Source organism: Oryza glaberrima, chromosome 7 (genome assembly GCF_000147395.1).
Source record: "Oryza glaberrima chromosome 7, OglaRS2, whole genome shotgun sequence".
Lineage (NCBI taxonomy): Eukaryota > Viridiplantae > Streptophyta > Magnoliopsida > Poales > Poaceae > Oryza > Oryza glaberrima.
This window is the reverse complement of record NC_068332.1, coordinates 7,931,191-7,951,919: the sequence shown is the minus strand read 5'-3', so window position 1 is coordinate 7,951,919 and position 20,729 is coordinate 7,931,191. Positions and strand designations below refer to the sequence as shown.

General features: G+C 41.6%; 1 protein-coding gene across 4 annotated transcripts; it reads left to right on the top strand.

The window, feature by feature from the left end:
* The first annotated feature begins 600 nt into the window (after positions 1–600).
* On the top strand, positions 601–5,023 carry LOC127780681 (uncharacterized). Of its 4 annotated transcripts, XM_052307624.1 has the most exons (7): positions 601–1,159; positions 1,937–2,151; positions 3,312–3,513; positions 3,597–3,682; positions 4,228–4,325; positions 4,452–4,715; positions 4,808–5,023. In XM_052307624.1, exons 1-6 carry the CDS (start codon positions 650–652, stop codon positions 4,709–4,711), a joined length of 1,371 nt encoding a protein of 456 aa, XP_052163584.1. In that variant the 5' UTR covers positions 601–649; the 3' UTR covers positions 4,712–4,715; positions 4,808–5,023. The 4 variants fall into 4 exon arrangements, with proteins under 4 accessions (XP_052163584.1, XP_052163586.1, XP_052163585.1 ...); XM_052307626.1 differs by having other exon boundaries at positions 3,357–3,513; positions 4,452–5,023; XM_052307625.1 differs by having other exon boundaries at positions 3,354–3,513; positions 4,452–5,023.
* The last annotated feature ends 15,706 nt before the right edge of the window (positions 5,024–20,729 follow it).

Genomic DNA, 20,729 nt, shown 5'->3' with positions numbered 1-20,729 from the left:
TTTCAAGTTTAACTAAGTTTATAGATAAATATAATAATATCTATATTACCAAATTAGTTTTATTAAATTAATAATTAAATATATTTTTATAATAAATTTATCTTGGATCGAAAATATTATATTTTTTCTATAAGTTTGATCAAACTTGAAGTAGTTTAACTTTGACTAAAGTCAAAATATCTTATAATCTAAAAGGAAGTGAATGCTAGGGAAAAAGCCTAGCCGAAAACAGAAAGACAAAGGAATAGCTGTGGGACGAAGCAAAGAGGATATCAGTAAAACAAGACATCATTTCTGCCAGGAATATATCGTACCAAAAAAGGCAAAAAAGAAAAGAACTCCAACGTGATCCGTCATAGAGAGGAAGATTTTTTTTTTATCACTCGAGTGGTGTTTGGTGCATCTAGCATTCTAGCAGAGTGTCGTGAGGTCAAGACTAGCAAAGGAAAGAAACCCCAAGCCCCGGAGTAATTAAGCGAGTGATTAATTAATTAATTAATTAATTAACCCAACGGCAAAACAAACCTCGCCTCACCTCCCCTCCCTCCCTTTCCTAATTCCTCCGCCCCCGCGCCGCCTCGCCGCCGCCTCCCCCCCACCTCCCGCTTCAGATCCCCCCAAAACCCTAGCCCCCCCACCCGCCGCCGCCATGGTCGGCCCGTCTGGCGCCGCCGCGGCGTCCTCGTCATCGTCGTCCACCTCCTCGACGACGTCGTCCTCGTCGCAGTCGTCGTCGACTCGTGGAGGCTACATGCTGAGCGACCGGTTCTACAGCCCGCCTCACGTCCGCCGCCAGCAGATGCTGCTGCTGCAACAGCAGCAGCTGCTGCAGGGGCAACGGCCGCCTTCGCCCTCCCCCTCGCCGGCGACGGCGCCCAGGGCGGCGAGGCAGAAGCCGCTGCCGTCGCCGTCGCCGCCGCCGCCGCCTCCCGCACCGGCGGAGGCGGCGAGGCAGAAGGAGGTAGAGAGGCGGGTGGACGCGGTTGTTCAGTCAAAGCCGTCGGTGTCGCCGTTGCCGTCCTCCGCGGACGTGAAGAGGCCGCCGGCGGCGGAATCGGCGCCGGAGCCAGCGCGGGCGGCGGAGGAGGAGGCGGCGGGGAATCTGGAGAGGTTCCTCAGCTCCACTACGCCATCCGTGCCCGTCCAGTACTTGCCCAAGGTGAGAGGCTCTCCTCTGACTTTTTTTTTTCTCAGTCATTGGCGAAAAAAATGGTCGCGGACTGGAACAGTGCGATGCCCGTTTAATTTTACTGCACTAGGAGATGTTTCGATAATCAGTTCTAGCAGAGTAGGTTCGGATTGTTAAATTTTCGCCCATCGGTTCGGCTGTATTTTATTTCGTTATGATTGGGGAAAGTTTGTGAATCGTGGTTACAAAGATAGTTCTCGACTATCTTTACCTAGTTTCAAGTAAAGTTGAGAGAACGTACGGTTAATTTAAGATAGTTTGGTTATGTTATTCACCTGCTTCAGATATGTAAGGTTCTTGTACTGTTATCATAATGGTAAATCGGTGGTGCATTGTAACCCCACATTATTTATTGATGATACATCATTTCTGGAGCTTTCAACACTGTAGAAATGTGCTTGTCTTGGGTGACTTTTTGTAGAACAAATTTGCTGGAAACCGGTAACAACTGTAAGGGCAAAATTTCAGTTTTTGTCATATTATACAAAAGATGGGCAACCCTTCTGAATCAGATTCTAAGGGATCAGATTGAGCTCTCAATTGTGGTGATTCATGTTACCAAAATAACCAGCCTATTTGTTGTATTCAGTTTGCCACTTATGGTTTTGGGAGAGGCATAGTTGGTGTTATGAGGACAAAATGCTGTTACATTGCTATAAAAAATATGAAAAAGAAAAACACATCAATGATGGTTGTCAATTTCTGCCTTAGTTTGGTCATACTGAAGGATTATGTACTGTTGTGCAGACAAGCATGAGAGGGTGGAGGAGTGGTGATGCTATGAATTCATCACCATATTTCTGCCTTGGAGATCTCTGGGAAGCTTTCAATGAGTGGAGTTTTTATGGGGCCGGCGTCCCCCTTGTGTTAAATGGCAAAGATTCCGTCATACAGTATTATGTGCCGTATCTCTCTGCCATACAACTCTATGCAGACCCATCAAAGCATTCAACAAGAATCAGGTAGAAATTTATTCTAGTTTCTCTTGGCCCTTAGATTACTTATTTTTCTCCATTCTGCTTTGTGCATTGCCAGGAATTATAAAAGCTGCAAAGTAAGCTAGTGCAGTAAGCACTGGAGGTTCTTTTTTTTTTTTATCATTCTTCTGTCTCTGGTTATTTAATATGGGACTGCTAAAGAAAAAAAAGGTTTTGATTTGGTTAAACAACCAATAGAACTGAGAGTTGAGAGGATGTACTTATGGATTCATTATTATTATTTTGCCTTCCTTTGACTATGCAAGTCTATTGGTTCTTCTTTTGTGTTGGGGATGCAAGTCACAACTCATTTGCGTACAGAAAGCTAGTGCTTGTGAATATCCTTGTAGAGAAATGTGATTGCTAGCTGTAGCCTGTAGGCATGGCTGCTTGCTGCCACCTTTTCTGTTCATTATTTGAATTGCTCAACCAAAATATTTCCTCTTGAGTTCACACAATTTTGTCTTTTGTTTAGAGATTGTTTTCCTCATTGAGGTAATTGTGGTCATCAGGATCTTATCTTATTACATCTGCTAGAATAGAAATAAACTAGTTAAGGACTTTCGTCATTGCCTAATAATCACCAGTGGCTTGTTAATTTGTAATTCTCTCTACAGGATTATATGTTTGACTACAATCAGCATTGAGTTGACAGTCATATGTTTGTAGGCTACCGTAGTTATTCCAAGAAACTTAGTTTTTATTTACCTGTGTGATTTTGAGCTGTCATTGGTGTATACTCTATCAACAATACATTATTTTCAATTATGTCTATTGATTAGTATCTGAAGTTCCAGTTGTTTGCCAGTTTTCTTGTTGGATTGTGGGGGAACTATAGCTACCACACTGTCAGTATTATTGATTGATTTGCGTAGTATTTGTTAGAACCAGTACAAAATCTGAATCTTACTACAACTTGTAGAACTGTAAACCTGCATTCAAGGAAAAAAACAAAAGAAACGTTGGTGGTGATAACTGCTGTATAACATTGTTCCAAATAAAGACACTATCAAAGAGTTATATGGAGATGAAAAAAATGACGAAGAGAGCATTGGTACACATTCCAGTGTGGATTTATCATTTTTTTTCTTCTGCGATTTTCATAGTCCAGAACTTCTCTTAGTTAATTTTCTCGCTTACTTAAGGCATCCTTGGGAGGAAAGTGATGAGGAATCTATGGATACTAGCAGCGAAAGTAGCAGTGGGACTGATGCTGACCAATTAAGAGGTTTGGAGAATGGTGGCTTTCAAAGGGAGGACAGTGAATCGCATTTTCCATCTACTCGTCCATTATTCGAGTATCTTGAGAAGGATCCTCCTTATGGTAGAGAACCTTTGACAGACAAGGCAAGGGCCCCTCCCTCATTTGACAAAAGAAAATTTGCCATATGTATGTACTGCTTTTATGCTTATTATAAATGTCCCATCAGGTATCAATTCTTGCAAGTAAATTTCCGGAGTTAATGTCAATCAGAAGCTGTGATCTTCTGCCAACTAGCTGGATGTCTGTTGCATGGTATATCTCTTATACTTCAGATTCATGTAATTTACAGCGTCATTTTATCAGTAGCATCTGTGGTCTTGGTATGCTTTAGAGATTTTGTATTCTTTTGAAGGATAATTTCCACATTATATCATTATAGTATGTGCAGACAATCATATACCTTGTGTAAACTGCACCAAGCTGACCTTTTTGTTTTATTAGCACCATCAATATTTTCACAAGATTTAGCCCCATATTAGTGCTCGATCTACTTCTCCTATATATTTGAATGAAATAGAATGCTGATTTTGCAATAGCCAGATTCATAACACTTTCTGTGCTGGCCCAAACAGAGGATGCATACCCCGCTTTTGTGCTGGTGTATCAGCTGATACAAAAGGGCACTCACTAAGCTAAGGCCTTGCTCGGTGGTGCTAGCTGTGGCTGCACTACCGCAGCTAGCTAAGCCGAGCAGGGCCTAAATATCAGTTAATAAACTTGTGTAGAAGAGCAATACTGGAAATGAAGTATTGCTATGATTCTACATGTTGGTTTCATCCTGGGCCTTACAATTGCAGGTACCCTATATATCGAATCCCTACTGGACCAACGCTCAAGGATCTCGATGCATGTTTCTTGACATTTCACTACCTATCAACAGTGACACGTTCCAGGGGTAAGTACCATCTTATGCCAGTCGGCATACCGAATACATTAATACAATGTCATTTCTTGTGGTCTCAGTTCATTTCTTTGTAGCTTCATCTTTTCTTCTCAATAATAATTCATGTGTCTCATGCAGATGCTGACCCCAGTACACCAGCCTGCCCCCCTTCTGGGGGCTTTAACAGCTGCATGAATGCAGCTGGTAAGCTAACATTGCCCGTCTTTGGACTGGCACCGTACAAGTTGCGGAGTTCTGTTTGGTCGTCAAATGGGCCTCATGAGCAGCAGCTCGCAGCCTCACTGATGCAGGCAGCGGACGACTGGCTCCGGGACCGTCAAGTGCATCATCCAGACTTCCGTTTCTTCCTTACACACTACAACACCGTATGGAGATAACAAGGTGCTTACCCCTTTCTTTGTAAATGGTTGTGAGCGTTTTTTCTGTTGTCGGCTGAGCCGGGCTACCTGTAACACTATATGTTTGACGTACAGCCGTGTGACGTAACGATTGCACTACTGAACTTCTGTATCAGTCATCGGCTTATCGCCAGACAGCTAATTTGTAACTTCTCCAGTAAACCTTGTGTTGTAGGTAAACTTTTGTGAGGAAGAATAAATATCATAGTGGAGAAATGTAGAACAAAGGAAACTAGCTTCTGCAAATTTTTGTTGTTTAGATTTGAAAAGAAAAAAAAAAGAACTTGTGTATGTTGACTGTTTTGACGTATGGTGTGTTGTACCAGTTCTTTTTGGAGCTATGCTTCTTATTTCGGCTAAATCAATTGATCTTTTAATGGGTCTAACTTGAGAGACATTACTAGAAAAACGGGGTTTTTGCAAACGGACCAAAAAAAATTTTCTAGGTGATCTCCATCTTGTCTGTACTTCATTAGCAAACGCAACATCCACCCGCCTACAAAAACTACCTCACTGAATTAAAAACATCCCCCCGACCTGCTGCTACCCTCCCTTGGCCGCTGGCTCTCCTCCACCTCCCCCTCTAGCCCCTCTGTCCATTGCCGCCGGCGGCGGCAGCCGGCTCCCCTCCTCCGGCCGGATCTAGGAGGGAGGGAGGGAGGGGAGTGCCGCCGGCTCTCCTCCCAGTCGCCGCGCACCTCCACCGCTGGCCGGATCTGAGAGGGACGGGAGAGTCGGTGGCGCTGTCTCTCCTTCTAGTCGCCGCGCGTTGTCAGCCGTGGCCGCTGCCTCCGCCCTCTGCGCCACCGGTCGGATCTGGGAGAGGGAGGGAGGGGAGTGGCCTCCGTGCCGAAGTAGTGAAGGAGTGAAGGGGGAGGGGAGGGGAGGGGAGGGGAAGAGAGTGGATCTGGGAGGGAGGAGTGAGAGAGTGAAGAGGGGAAAGGAGGGGAAGGGAGTGGATAGAGATAAGGGGTGGGTGGCGGATATACGAGGCCGACTGGATTTTTGCAGGTGGAGGACCTAAATTTCGGCCTGCGAAAATCTATTTTCGTAATGCGAAAATCTATTTTCATAGGCGGACAACGATCTTGTCCTATGGTAGGGATGAAAACAGAGCGAATAGTTTCCGTCCGCTTCGAACAAAAACGGATACGGATACCTTTCGAATCGGATAATTCTCGGATAGTTCGGATACGGATACGAATACAGATATGGTATCAGGGTTTCCGTCGGATACGGATAATAATTCAGATATCCGGTGAACAGTGCTATTCAGATATTCGCAGAAGCCATGAGACATACCCTATTTCTTTCTAATTCTAGAACCTTCAATATAGATTTATATATTTTAATAGTAGTTTATCTCTTAACACTAGTCCATACTATTAATATTATTTAAATTTTAAAAAATATTTATAAATTATACTTCATTTTATATAAAATGAGCTAATTATATATGTTGATATTTGTTTCTATTAGAAGTTGAGTTGATTTTCGTGTTCCGAGAAAAAATTGTTTCCGTATTCGTGTCCGATCATATTCGATTCTTTATTCGTATTCGAGATAATCCGTATTTGTTTCCGTATTCGAGCTATCCGTATTCGTTTTCATATCCGGTAAAAAAATACTAAAACGAATATGGTATGAGTATTATCCGTCCGTATCCGCTCCGTTTTCATCCCTATCCCATGGTTGTCATTTTCTTAGGTGGCCATTTAGCTCCGAGAGGCTTACCCGCCTAAAAAAATGCCATCATCTGGAAAAATGGTTTTTCTAGTAGTGAGAATAATATTTAGTTGGTGCCTAATTTTCTCCATTCATCGTAATTAGCTCTTCCTTATCCTCGGATTCGGATCCTCTGCATTACTGCAGAGGGTCACTGTAGCTACAGTAATATGTGAGGGGAACAGTGTTTTAATTTTCTCCTCTACAGCAGAGGATCCGAATTGCTGTAGCGTCTCATCTGATCCATCCATCTTCTATCGGACGCTTCACAGTACTCCTAATGCCAGGCACTATAGCTACCTCTGAATTTTCTCCTCCACAGCAGAGGATCCGAATTGCCTTAGGGTATGTTTGAGATAAAGAAAAAAAAAGATAAGAAATACGCAAAATGAGATAAGGAGACCGACCAGAGGGGGGTGAATGGGCGGTTTTAAAACTTTTGGCTAAAACCAAGTTTTATATGTGGAGGCGTAAATCAAAATGGTTTTGCACAATTCAAAACCTAAACAACTAGTGTCAACTAAGTGCACAAAGAAGCTAGCCTATGTTGATATTGGCACAAATAAAATCTACTATGTAAAGTTGCTCAAAGTAAACTTGCACAAAATAAAAGAGACAAATGACAGGATTTTTCTATCGATGTTCGGAAGCTTGCCAACTTCCTACATCACCATTGGGGCGAGCCCAACTTCACCGCTCAAACCACGAAGCCACCACAAGTCCTCTTTGTCAAGGGGTGGGCAAGGTGGGAGCCGGTACCGAAGTGGTCTCCCAAGCCTCTATCACTATGGTTGTTCTTACTCCACTGCGGAGATGGCGAACACCGAGCCACTCACAATCAACACCAGGCCTCCTCTACAACTCTTTCGAGAGGTCACTGGACAGCTCCTTCAAACCGTCTAGAAGGTGGCAACCTCCAAAAGTAACAAGTCTAAAATGTTTGCCAAGTATGATCAAGTGCCACACTAGCTCTAACAATGAAGCAATGCACTTCTGGTAAAAAAAAAAGAAGCAATGCACTTGGGTTTTCTTTTTTTTGACCTTGAATACTGCCAAGGCTTTGCCTAGCAGTGTGATTTCATTAAAAGAGAATTTTTACAAGAGTTTAATTACAACAAAACCTTGAAATCTATAATGTTTGTAACCAATCAAAAACAGATTGCTTCAGTGGTTCCTTCATTCTACACATATGTAGAAGAATTTCTTTCGTAAAAAGAGACTTCCAGGACTGAAAGGAGGGGGCCACATTTTCAAATACAAGTCCATTCCTCTGCTTCCATATGTGCCAAGCAACTATGAAAAAGATTTCCAGGAAGCCCTTCCCACCCAGAGAACCAAATCTCCACCTTGCAAAAGTGACCATTTGAAAGAACTCCAAATTCAGATTCCAAATAATGCCCAAGTATTGCCAGCACCTAGCACTGAAGGGACATGCAACCGAGTTTCCCTATGTCCTCCATCACATAAGACACATGTGAGATCATCATCTTCCTTTGCGTAATGTCTTCGGTTCAGCATGCCTCTTGTATTAAGCCTATCCCTAAAAAGCAGCCAAGCAAAGACCTTTACTTTCATAACACACTTCGTTTTCCATAGCCATACAAAAGGTCTTGGAGGATTCAAAGCCAAGAAATTAAGCTTGTAAAAGTGCTTTGCAGTGTAGACATCTGAAATCCAAATAAAACTCCAGCTATACCCCTGCACCTCATTCAAGTTCAGAGAATTGAGCTGCTCCTCCAGCTGCAAAAACTCCACATAGGCCTATGTAGACAGAGGCAGAAGAAAAGAGTCCTCCAAAGACCTTGAACACATATTACTTACTGATTCCTCCTTCTGCAAAGCTAGATGACATAAATTTGGATATTTATCACTTAGGAGTTCATCATTCCATAGATATTCCCAGAAGAGGGCTGAATTACCAGACTGAATGGTGCACTAAGCAATTGTCACGCCCGGAAATTCACTAGTAATTTCCGAACTAATTTGTGCATAAAATCCTCGTCCAGGAATCAGCCGAGGTACACAAACTGACAATTTAATATACAAATCCATCTTAATAATAACGTTACATACTTAAAAAAAAAAGAAAAACAACAGCAGCGGAATTAACGGTCTAGCGATGGCTTCAGGTCCACTCCCACAGGCAACTCAATTGGGGTATAAGCCAAACGTCTTCTCCTTCTGGATCCTTTTTCTTCAACTGAGGTTGATTGATTATTGCAAGAATGAGCATATGACATACTCAACAAGCCACACAGCAAATATGCAAGTTCACAAGGATACCAAAGGATGGCATAAAATAGGCTCATTTGCAAAAGCAACATTTAGCAAACATTTAAGAGAAGTAAAATAGTGGAGTAATTAATCAGAAATTTTAATCAACACTGAACAGCACACCCATGCTGCACAGGCCCAACCATCTTGAACAACCATACCCGGCTGTACAGATCTAACTCCAAACCAGGAGCTAAGCAAATTATTACCAGTTATAGCATCAATAATTATTGTGAGAGGTGTGAGACTAATCACGAAAAACATTGCTCAACTCGCCCATAACCGCGGCCACGGCTATTCGAATAGTTTTACTCTGGCCAGAGGTGTAGCACTGTACCCACAAGACATAGCCTCAACATCATGTCTACCATGCGTCGCGATACTGGAAAGTACCCGAATAGAGGCTGTGACAATACCCCCTGCACAACATAACTCACCACAGTGCACCATTCCTAGATCATAATCACCCCCTCAAAAACCAGAGGCATGGACTCCACAGCGACCCCCACGGACTTCTCGCCGCTTCTCAGTCTGGTGCCCCGCAATGAACCATGCTATACAAAAGGTAAAGCTGTTACCCATGCTGGCTTGTGGTTGGCACGGTTAATGTCTCACAACAGTAGCTCGCGAACCAGTCCTTAATTGCCATGAGCACGACCTTCAAAACCATGTGCTCACAACCCACCATTAATCATATTTTAATTACCAATTAATTATCATAACACGATTAACCATCGTGAGCTACCATTAAATATAATCATAAATAATAATATAGTATAATTCACCCCATTAATGATGCTAATGTTTCTAAGCATGGCTAAGCAATTATATATATATAGCATTTAGCTGAACCAAACCAATATATAAGGTTCTAGCTAATCAAATTATAACCCATAGGAAAATAAAGTTATCTTCGGCCATTAATTAATTGGGAAAGGCTCACCACCCGATGACATTCGAAAATAATGCATAAGTTGAAATAAAATAATAGCTTTAAACGGGTTCAACATGCTCAAAGGATTGTTTGGGATCTGTGTGACTTGCCTTGATCTTCCGCAAACACTTCTGAACCTTCCTCAACGAAAACGCTCCCCTCCGGAACGTCGGAAACTAAAGCAAAAGAACAAAATCAACAAAACAGTACAAAAACAAGCATAAACAGTACATGTGGATATTTTTAACATGTAGATCTGGATTTTAGATGAATTTAGCAACTTGAACCACTCGAATCCAAGTTACGATGATTTAGTTATGAATTTCCGAAGATTTAATCTATTAGAAAAAACAGGAAAAAGAAAAACGATGATGACGTCATGATGACCTCATCAATGGCCGGACCAAGATGGCGACCTCGCCGGAGATTGGATGGTCGGCTGCGACTTTGGAGGACAAGTACACGTAGAGGACGACGAGACGAACCCAACGGCACTCACCCTTGAACCAAACGACGAACGACGACGGCCGGCGGCGAGGTGGACGGCGGCTTCGGTCGGCGGTGGCGCCGGAGCTGCGGTGGTCGGCGGCTTCGGGGGACAGGCGGCCGGGCTTCTCCACCCTCCCACGCACCTAACGGTGGTGACGGTGACCGGCGGCGACGACGGAGGCGGCGGCGCGACGCGGATGGAGCTCGGCCGGCGATGATGGCGGGGTGGAGCACGTGGCGGCGGCGCTACGAGGCACGGGAGATCATGGGAGAGGGGGCAAACGAAAGAGGAGGACTAGGGGGTCCTATTTATAGCCTTGGATCGAAGAGATCGGACTCCTCCCGCAAGAAATCGCTCCGGGAAATCAAAAACTCGGTTTTGGAGATAAACTCAAAACGAGTTCGATTCGGATAAGATACTCAACGATTAGCTCCGATTTTTGAGGGTAAAGATAGAGGAAGATAAGACGAATATTTCCCCTCAACTAATTTGGAAAAAGGAGCAACGGGGAGGCGAGATTTGGAAGGAGGAGGCGGCGGCACTATGCACGGCACGGCTGGCTCGGGCTCTGCCTGAGCTGGAAGATGAACAGTAAATGGGGAGGCAATTAGACTTTCGTCTTAGGCTGGTTGAAAAACAAAGGAAAGAAAGAAAGAGAAGAGGGAGCTCGGCTGGGCCGACTTGGCTGCACAGCCGTGCACACAAAAGAGGGAGATGGGCTGGAAAGGGCCCAAGACTAGGAAGAGGATTATTATTACTTTTCCAATTAAAATAATCTGAATTGTTAAAAATACTTCCAATGCTCAAATAATTTCAAGAAAAATCCTGAAAATACTTGGACACTCAAAGTACTTAACAAAATTATAATTAGACCATTTGATGATTAATTTAATATGTGGATAATTACTAAAATGTTCTTTGTAAGATTAAAATTAGGAATTGAGCTCCGAAAAATCCGAGAATATTCCAGAGAGTATAATTAACCATGGAGAATTTAATAAAAATTAAATCCATCCATGCTTTATATTTAGGAAATTTTATTTCCCACATTTAACTTCACCTGTAAATTAATGAAAATTTAATATAAATTCTAATAATAATTTATTAAATAATTTATAAATCCTAAAACGAAAATCAGGATGTGATAGCAATGCCTCTGAAAATGTCTAACAAAACCAAGATGTCTCTCAGCCAAAAAGAACCTTTATTGAGTATGGGACCTTTGCTGCGTAATATGAATTCTAAACTAGGTTCACCCAAGGCAGATTGGCACTTTTATATAACTTCACCGAGTGCTTCATTAGGAGAGTTGTGTTCTGTACTCTCAGGTTAACTATGCCCAGTCCTCCTTTGTCCTTTGGCCTGCAAACCATATCCCAGGATGCTAGTGATTTTCTTGTAGAACCTTGGTTATTACCCTTCCAAAGGCAGTTTTTTCTTGCAGTATCAATGGCCTTAACCACAGTAACAGGCAACTGCAAGGAACACATATAATATGTTGGTATTGAGGACAACACTGAATTAATCAAGGTCGGCCTACCCCGCCCCCTGAGGAAGATGTGAGTCTTATTTCCACTCTATCAACCAAAGGGGCAAAATCAACCACTCTAGGTCTGGTAGTGCCCATGGGCAGTCCTAAATATGTGAAAAGGTAAAGTACCAATAGGACATCCCAACAATCCAGCCAGAAGTTCAGCTTTTTTAGAAGAAAGATTAAGAGGATATATGCTGGATTTACTGAAATTGACCTTGAGACCAGTTGACTGAGCAAAAGAATTGAGCAAAGCTTTGAAGCAAAAGATTTCTTTCTGTGAAGCCTTGAGCAGAACAAGGGTGTCATCAGCATACTGAATTATTGGGAAGCATGTACCATCAGCTTCATTAATTGGTTTTGACAACAACCCCAGATTAAAAGCTTTATTCACCACTCTTTAAGCAGCTTAGCACCCAAAACAAACAACAAAGGAGACAAAGGATGTCCTTGTCTGACCCCTCTTTTGCAACTGAAGGGCTTACCAGGAACTCCATTCAGGAGCACTGTAGATTGAGTTGAAGAAAAAACCATCTTAACCCATTCAAGCCATTTCACTGGGAAATCCATGAGTTGCATGACAGAGAAGATAGCAGAATGCTCTATTGTATTAAATGCTTTCTCAAAGTCCAACTTCAATATAATGATCTCCCTTTTGGACGGCTGGCGCTGATGAATATATTCAAAGGACCAAGCAAGACAATCCTGGATTGTCCTTCCTTTGATGAAACCATACTGATTTTCACTTATTAACTTCAGAATCACACACTGCAATCTATCATCCAATAACTTTGTTATAACCTTTAAACTGATCCCCATGAGAGAAATGGGTTTGAAATCATTCACTGTCTCATGAGATGTCTTTTTTGAAACCATTGTGGGAAAGGATGACACTCCCATTCTGCTTTTGAAGCTCTAGTAGAAAAGAGAGGCTTTATGCTCATGCAAAGTAACTACTTGCCCACTTGGGTTATCTTAACTCACTAGATAAAGTGCACAAGGGCATGAGAGCTCTTGCAAGGATTCAATATAATGCAATGGAGTGCTAAAACCTTACCATTGCTACTAGGGAGTGGGTATATATACCTACAACAACCAAAACTAGTCGATGGGGGCGAAATCCCAACTCACAGGTGTCGGCCGGTCAGACCGCCATGGAGTGGCCGGTCAGACCGACCTTCATTGTAATGGCTAGAAAACTAGTTTGTTATAGTGCATTTAATGCACGAGCGATGGCTAGCTGGTATGATCATCAAAGGTCGCCCGGTTTGTTAACGGTGAAATTTGGCAAACCCCGAAGTCATCATCAGCCTAGAGAAAGTATCGGCTTCAGAGTCCTGGTATCGCCCAATGTGAATTATCAAGTCACCACTAGTTGGATTCTTGGAGGATTCAGTTAATGAAATTAATCTATTCAAGGAAGGTTATCCAGAAGAGACCGAGTTCAAGGAGGATGAGGCATGGCAAGTTTATCTATTAATTAGGAATAGTCTGTTAGTTTCCTTTTATCTTTAGGAATGTGTGTTTAGTGTCCGATAAGGAATTTATGTCTTTGATTATAATAAGGGTTTCATCGGAGTTTTAGCCGATGAGTTATATGGACGTTGCATCGGCTTACAAGGATTACATACAAGTTAGTTTTAGCTGATCGCAACAAAGATTTTGCTGTTTATCTAATCCTATGGATTTTATGACATCAGACCTCCAGCCGATGTATGCTTTAACCTTCGGATCAGTGTTTATTCTATCATATCATTGTTAGCCGATTGGTTTCTACTGGAGTATACTATTGTTATATTACATTATCATCAACCGATTGTCTTTATATCATTATCTACATTGGACATATAGTCGATTGCTCAAAACCCTATCGACATCGGCTAGTGTCGGCATCGGCTGGAATTACTCCATTAGCTTATTAGCCGATCGGCTATTTGATCTATTGTTTACATATCTTGTCAGTTGCAGGATCAAACTGACTGGCACGCCCACATCTCACCAAGATTTGGACCGCCACTGGAGCTAAGAAGATCTCCCATGCCGTTGTGTTCGTCGACTTAGTTCGTGCCAACACAATTCTGGCACCATTGGCCAAGCGTGGATTTTTCGTCAACACGGTCATACCTCCTTCGGCTGCGTCAGATCGAGCACCTTCCAGTCAGACCGACTTCGGCTCACACTCCCAAGGATACTCCACCGGACAAAACCACTTAAGGCTACCCAAAATGTGTCCACTTCTCTCTTTGTTTGAGACTTGAGAAAACTCACTACACTTGGCTAGACAAGCCCACCAAATGCACCTACATGCATATGAACTAATATGGCCCAAGATCATCCACATGCTTGCTTCATAGACCCCTCTTGATAGTACGACGCCTATCTAGCAAATTCGTTCTACACCAAAATACTAAGAAAACATTCTTAGCTCCATTATACCTTTGCCTTGCGCTATCCAATTTGGGGTCAATGATTGAGCCATGATCAACACTTGTGATCATTCGGTTGAACCATGTTTATGCCGAGGTCTTAACCATCCTTTGTCAAGACTTTGTTCTTATCACAAGCTTGACTTCATTATTATCAACATGGCGATGTCCTTGGATTGGTGACCATCAACACATGGTGTCATCCATTAGCCTCATCACGGTGGGAAGGGACCTATTCCTTCATGATCTCTATGTTCTCAATGTAAAGGAGAATATCACTTTATCTACATGAATTTCATTTATCATGATTAAGGTCCATCACCAAAAAATGCTTACCTACCACATCTCATTATCAGGAATTATTTAAGTTGAGAACTTATGTAAAAGAGATGTTAACCCATAAACATCAATTTATCAACTATCACCAAAGCAACAATTACACAAATTGTTTAATCCAAGATCTTTCAATCTTTTCTCTCTTTGGTATTGAATAATAACCCGATATAAACAATATAGAGAGATGAGATGAAATATATTTCAAATCAAGGTAGAGATCTTATAATAAAAATATATACAATAAGCTCCCCCTCAAGATGTGCATATATATGGATATAAAGGAACACATATGCACATAATCAATTAAGATCAACGAGGGAGCTTACACTATATCTTGGATCCACAGGAGAGACCAAGTTAGAATATATGAAGTTTAATGCATACATATTATCATTTTTATTTTCATATCCAAATGAGACTAGTAAAAAAAAGCTCATAAAAACATTAGTCTCATATAATTAGATTTGCCATTAATCACCAAAACCAAAATAGGGCACTTGAACTTATAGTTACCCATCTCAAACTTTGGAAGTTCTACAATATGATATTTCAGAATTTTTGACCAAAATCTGGAAGTTTTCGTCTAGGAGTACTAGTTTGGTCATTAGGACAAAATTGTACAATATTGACAACGGCTAACTAGGCGGCGATGGTATATTATACGTAGTAGAAGTTATGCAAAACACTATGGCATATTAGAACTTGACAAACCCAGTGGCATATCATAAAATAGAGACAAAATCAGTGACTTGCAATAGATTCTCACTATATTTTATGGTTGTTCACTAATTAACCACCTATCTTCTATAGTGCGGTATTTTTAGAAAAAAAATCAAATCTTATACTATAAATCCATATCTTACACATTAAATTACATACACTTATAATGCAATTTTCAAATTATACAATGCACTATTCACATTTTGTAGGAGAAATATGAAAAATGATTTATCATCTGTTTAATTATGAGAAAAAATATTAGTCCAAATTAACATGTATGAAAAAAACAAAAAACAATATGAAAGAATTAGGAAAATACAAATATAGTTACACATTACTAGAAATATAATTCCCAGCAATGACGCAGAAATACTTTTAGTATATTATGGTTACAGAGTTCATCCGCAAGTGCACGGATATACCATTGTAGCATTTCACCCGAGAGTATTCCAAGGGTATCGCATTTGTTTAATCCCGTGGAAAGATTATAATAGAGAGAACCGTACTAATAATTTATATATTACTTGTAACAACCAAAGTCTAAGCAGGGGTTAATCTAATTCAGAGGGTAGAGTGACACTAAGCAGAAGCATTCATACTTTCATTCACAATTATCTAGGCTAAGTGGAAAGAATATAGAAAGATCCTATTCCTATACTTCATGTTATACATGCATCCTAGTTATATACTTACTTACTAATACCCTCTTTTCAATGCCCTCCTGGTGCTTCGAGAAGCCATCCCTGACTACCGAGTTTCTTACGACAACCCGTCATGACCATCCAACTGGGGATAAATACGGAGGAGTACCCTCCCCAGGAAATTAACTTAGGACTATATAAACGCGCGGAGGAATACCCGCACTGAGCTGTCACCATCAGCGGCCCACATCGCTTCTGCAGCATATAACCCCAAATAATGATATCCAGCAATCCAAACACCACGCTTAAATTACCATATACTACTCTAATATCATCGTCATGACATAGAGTCATCGTTAATACGATCATTATACCCACACCATTGCATTTCTCAGATAAGCTAGCATCATAATAAATATAACTTGGACCTATAATAAAGTTGGTATTCATATACTTGGAAAGTAATACAATACCAAAATAGTATAAAGAAGAATATTTTAATAAAAGTACAAGTCTTACAAAAGAAGGAAAAGCTACTAGAGCCATACCCGAATTCTTCCGAAGACTCCGAGGACTGAAGATTATATTCTATTTCTATTCCACTATACTCTAGAGACTATACTAAACTTGAGAAATGTATAAAGATTCTTGCTTGAGGTGTGTCTTGAAATGGAGAGAGTGAAGGGTTTATATAGGCTGGTAATGACGGTTGGAAAGGTCGGTAGAACCCTCCAACCATCATTGGGGATCAATCCCAGCCGTCCAACCAAAACCTGGATTGAACGGAGCTGCGGTGGATTCGGCCGAACCATGGGCTGGTCCGGCCTGGCCCAATTTCGGCAGGTGGCCTCCTCTTTTGCTCCCAAATGCAAACTTGTAAATTTTGGTCCAATTGGTCGTGTCATTTTTGCTTTCTTGGCCCATTCATTGATAAGTCTGATTTTCAACATCGTCCGATTGATTGATCGCCTGTTTTGATGTCGATTCTCCTCTATTTTATGGCCATTCTCTGCAAGAGGTTAGTAATCCTAGTGCTAGTGGAATATTTTATTATTGAACATAAATATGCATTGCAAGCATGACTAGTTCTCCTTTATTTGGGTAGTATTGACGGTCGAAACTGGTCGCTAACGACCGTCAACAATCATGCAATGAGAAAAGAAGACCACAATCGAATGCTTTACTATTGGGCAAAATTGTTGGTATTATTTTTATCATTTTTTAGCCAGATCTATCTAACCATAATTAATCAACTCATGTTAGTAGAAGTTCGTATCGTCATGTATCAATATATTATGAGATTATTAGTAATAGCTAAATACACCAACCCAACCATAATATGCAGAGACGATAAAACTGTACTGGGCTTAGCATATCACGAGACTATCGGGTAGTTTGTACTATGTATTTTTAAAAGTTTTCATATTATATCATCAATTAACCATTCTTTTCATTTACACAACATCAAACTTTACATTTCAATTTAGACCACCCTATTCTATTGTCACGCCCGGAAATTCACTAATAATTTCCAAACTAATTTGTGCATAAAATCCTCGTCCAGGAATCAGTCGAGGTACACAAACTGACAATTTAATATACAAATCCATCATAATAATAACGTTACATACTTACAAAAGAAAAGAAAAACAACAACAGCGGAATAACGGTCTAGCGATGGCTTCAGCTCCACTCCCACAAGCAACTCAACTAGGGTATAAGCCAAACGTCTTCTCCTTCTGGATCCTTTTTCTTCAATTGAGGTTGATTGATTATTGCAAGAATGAGCATATGACATACTCAACAAGCCACACAGCAAATATGCAAGTGCACAAGGATACCAAAGAATGGCATAATATAGGCTCATTTGCAAAACCAGCATTTAGCAAAGATTTAAGAGTAATAAAACAGTAGAGTACTTTAATCATTAATTTTAATCAACACTAAACAACACCCCAATGCTGCACAGGCCCAACCATCCTGAACAACCATACCCGGCTGTACAGATCTAACTCCAAACCAGGAGCTAAACAAATTATTACCAGTTATTGCATCAATAATTATTTGTGAGAGGTGTGAGACTAATCATGAAAAACATTGCTCAACCCGCCCATAACCGCGGGCACGGCTATTCGAATAGTTTTACTCTGGCCAGAGGTGTACCACTGTACCCACAAGACACGATTCCACACATGTTGCCATGCCCCGAAGTACCACCACGGCACTGCAAAGGGGGAAATCATGACAATACCCTTCGCACAACACAACTCACCACAGTGCACCATTCCTGGATCATAATCTCCCCCTCAAAACCAGAGGCAATGGACTCCCCAGCGACCCCCACGGACTTCTCGCCGCTTCTCAGTCTGGCACCCCGTAATGAATCATGCTATACAAAAGATAAAGCCGTTGCCCACGTTGGCTTGTGGTTGGTACGGTTAATGTTTCACAACAGTAGCTCGCGAACCGGTCCTTAATTGCCATGAGCACGACCTTCAAAACCATGTGCTCACAACCCACCATTGTCAAGTTTTAGTTATCAATTAATTATCATAACACGATTAACCATCGTGAGCTACCATTAAATATAACCATAAATAATAATGTAGTATATATGATTCATCCCATTAGTGAGCTAATGTTTCTAAGCATGGCTAAGCAATTATATATATAACATTTAGCTGAACCAAACCAGTACATAAGGTTCAAGCTAATCAATTTATTACCCAAGGTATCAAGGAATAGGCCATTCAATGCAAATTGGCCATAACAAAGGAATAGGTTCACACCACCCGGTGACATTCAAAAATAAATGCACAGTTGAAATAAATAGAGAATTTAAATATAGGATCAACATGCTCAAAGGATTGTGTTTAGGATCTGTGTGACTTGCCTTGCAATAATCGGTCTTCAATTAATCTTCTTGAACACTTCCGACGCACTCACGAATCCGAGTGGATATTTTTAACATGTAGATATTTTTAACATGTAGATCTTGATTTTAGAAAAATTTAGCAACTTGAACCACTCGAATCCGAGTTACGATGAATTAGTTATGAATTTCTGAAGTTTTAATCTATTTGCATCTAGAAAAAAACTGGAAAAAGGAAATATGACGTCATGCTGACGTCATCATCGCCGGCATAACACGGACGACGACCTCGCCGGCGATAGAGAGGTCGGCAGGGCTATCTAAAGACATCTACACGTAGAGGACGACGATGAATGGTGGCCGGCGGCGAGCTCTAGCGGCGGCACGGCTCGGGTCGTCGGCGGCGATGGCGTTCCGGTGGTCTTCGGCGGCTGCGAAGGGGCGGCCGAGGTTCCTCTCCTCCATGCGCACCCGACGGCGGCGACGGATGGCAACGGCGACGGCTACCGCGGCAGCGCAACACGGCCGGAGGATCGCCGGCGTCGGTGGTGGCTAGAGCAAGGCGGCGGCGGCTCTACGGGCGACGGCTCGGCTTGGGACTTGGGGCAAACGGAAGAGGACGTCAAGGGGATGCTTTATATAGGCTTGGGCTAGAGAGATCGGACTCCAAATGAGAGGATTTGAGCCGGAAAAACCGAGGGTTAGTTGGAGAGATAAACTCGAAAACGAATTCGATTCCGCATTGTTTTCTTCGGGATAAAGTCCGATTCTTGGGGGAAAGAATAGAGGAGGATAAGAGGAATATTTCCCCTTAACTAATTTTGCAAACGGAGCACAGGATGCGGCGGATTTGGTGGAGGAAGCGGCGGCTGCACAGGTACAGGACGGCTGGCTCAGGCTCTGTCCAAGCTTGAAGACGACACTATAGCAGGGAGGTGAATTAGACTTTCGTCTTGGGCTGGCTGAAAAACAAAGGAAAGAAAGAAAGAGAAGAGGGAGCTCGGCTGGGCCGACTTGGGCTGCACAGCACGCGCGCGAGGGAGAGAGATGTTGGGCTGAAATCAGCCCAACGGCTTAGGAGAGGATTTAAAAACTTTTTCCAATTAAAATAATCACTGAAATGATCTTTGAATTATTAAAAATACTTTCCATGCTCGAATAATTTCAAGAAAAATCCTGAAAATACTAGAACACCATAAGTATTTAAAAAAATTATAATCAGACCATTTAATGATTAATTTAATATGTGGATAATTACTGAAATGTTCTTTGTATGATTAAAATTAAGAGTTGAGCTCCGAAAAATTCGAGAAAATTCAAGAGAGTATAATTAACCATGGAGAATTTAATAAAAATTAAATCCATCCATGCTTTATATTTAGGAAATTTTATTTCCCACATTTAACTTCACTTGTAAATTAATGAACATTTAATATAAATTCTAATAATAATTTATTAAATAATTTATAAATCCTGAAACGAAAATCAGGATGTGACAAATCAGGAGTACAACCATCGTACTCAGCAAGTCATACCGGAACAGGAGGTATGATGCAGGATATAACCAAAGGATAGGTAGAGCGGTACATTTGCATAAAGCGAGCAGTTATAAACAATAGTTGAAAGCAATAAAACAGTTGTAATAATTAATCAATGTTAACCATCCACTGTCCAACGCTACTCCACGTTGCAATAGGCCAAACCATCTACCTGAACTAATCAGTTCCATTAGACTAAACTAGGGTGAGACTAATCACGGTGAATCTGGTTGACCGCCCATAACCGCGGGCACGGCTATTCGAATAGTTCTACTCTGATCAGAGATGTACAACTGTACCCACAAGACACAGCCCCACGATACGTTACCGTGCGCTGACATGCCACCACGACATACCGGAAAGAGGCCGTGACAGGACCCTTTGCATAACCCCTTCTAGCCAAGCACACCACACCTCAGGTTTCACCCCCGTCCCAGCAGGCAGCGGGCAGTCCCCTCTCGTGCCTACGTGAATCCGGAAGCGACAGAGGCCGTCGCAGGGCCCGCCCCG

Bases quoted from the DNA above. Each gene is read 5' to 3' on its own strand.
- LOC127780681 (XM_052307624.1), top strand. From the start codon at position 650: ATGGTCGGCCCGTCTGGCGCCGCCGCGGCGTCCTCGTCATCGTCGTCC. The intron at 2,152-3,311 runs GTAGAAATTTAT...CGCTTACTTAAG, and splicing joins AAGCATTCAACAAGAATCAG to GCATCCTTGGGAGGAAAGTG. The intron at 4,326-4,451 runs GTAAGTACCATC...TGTCTCATGCAG, and splicing joins AACAGTGACACGTTCCAGGG to ATGCTGACCCCAGTACACCA.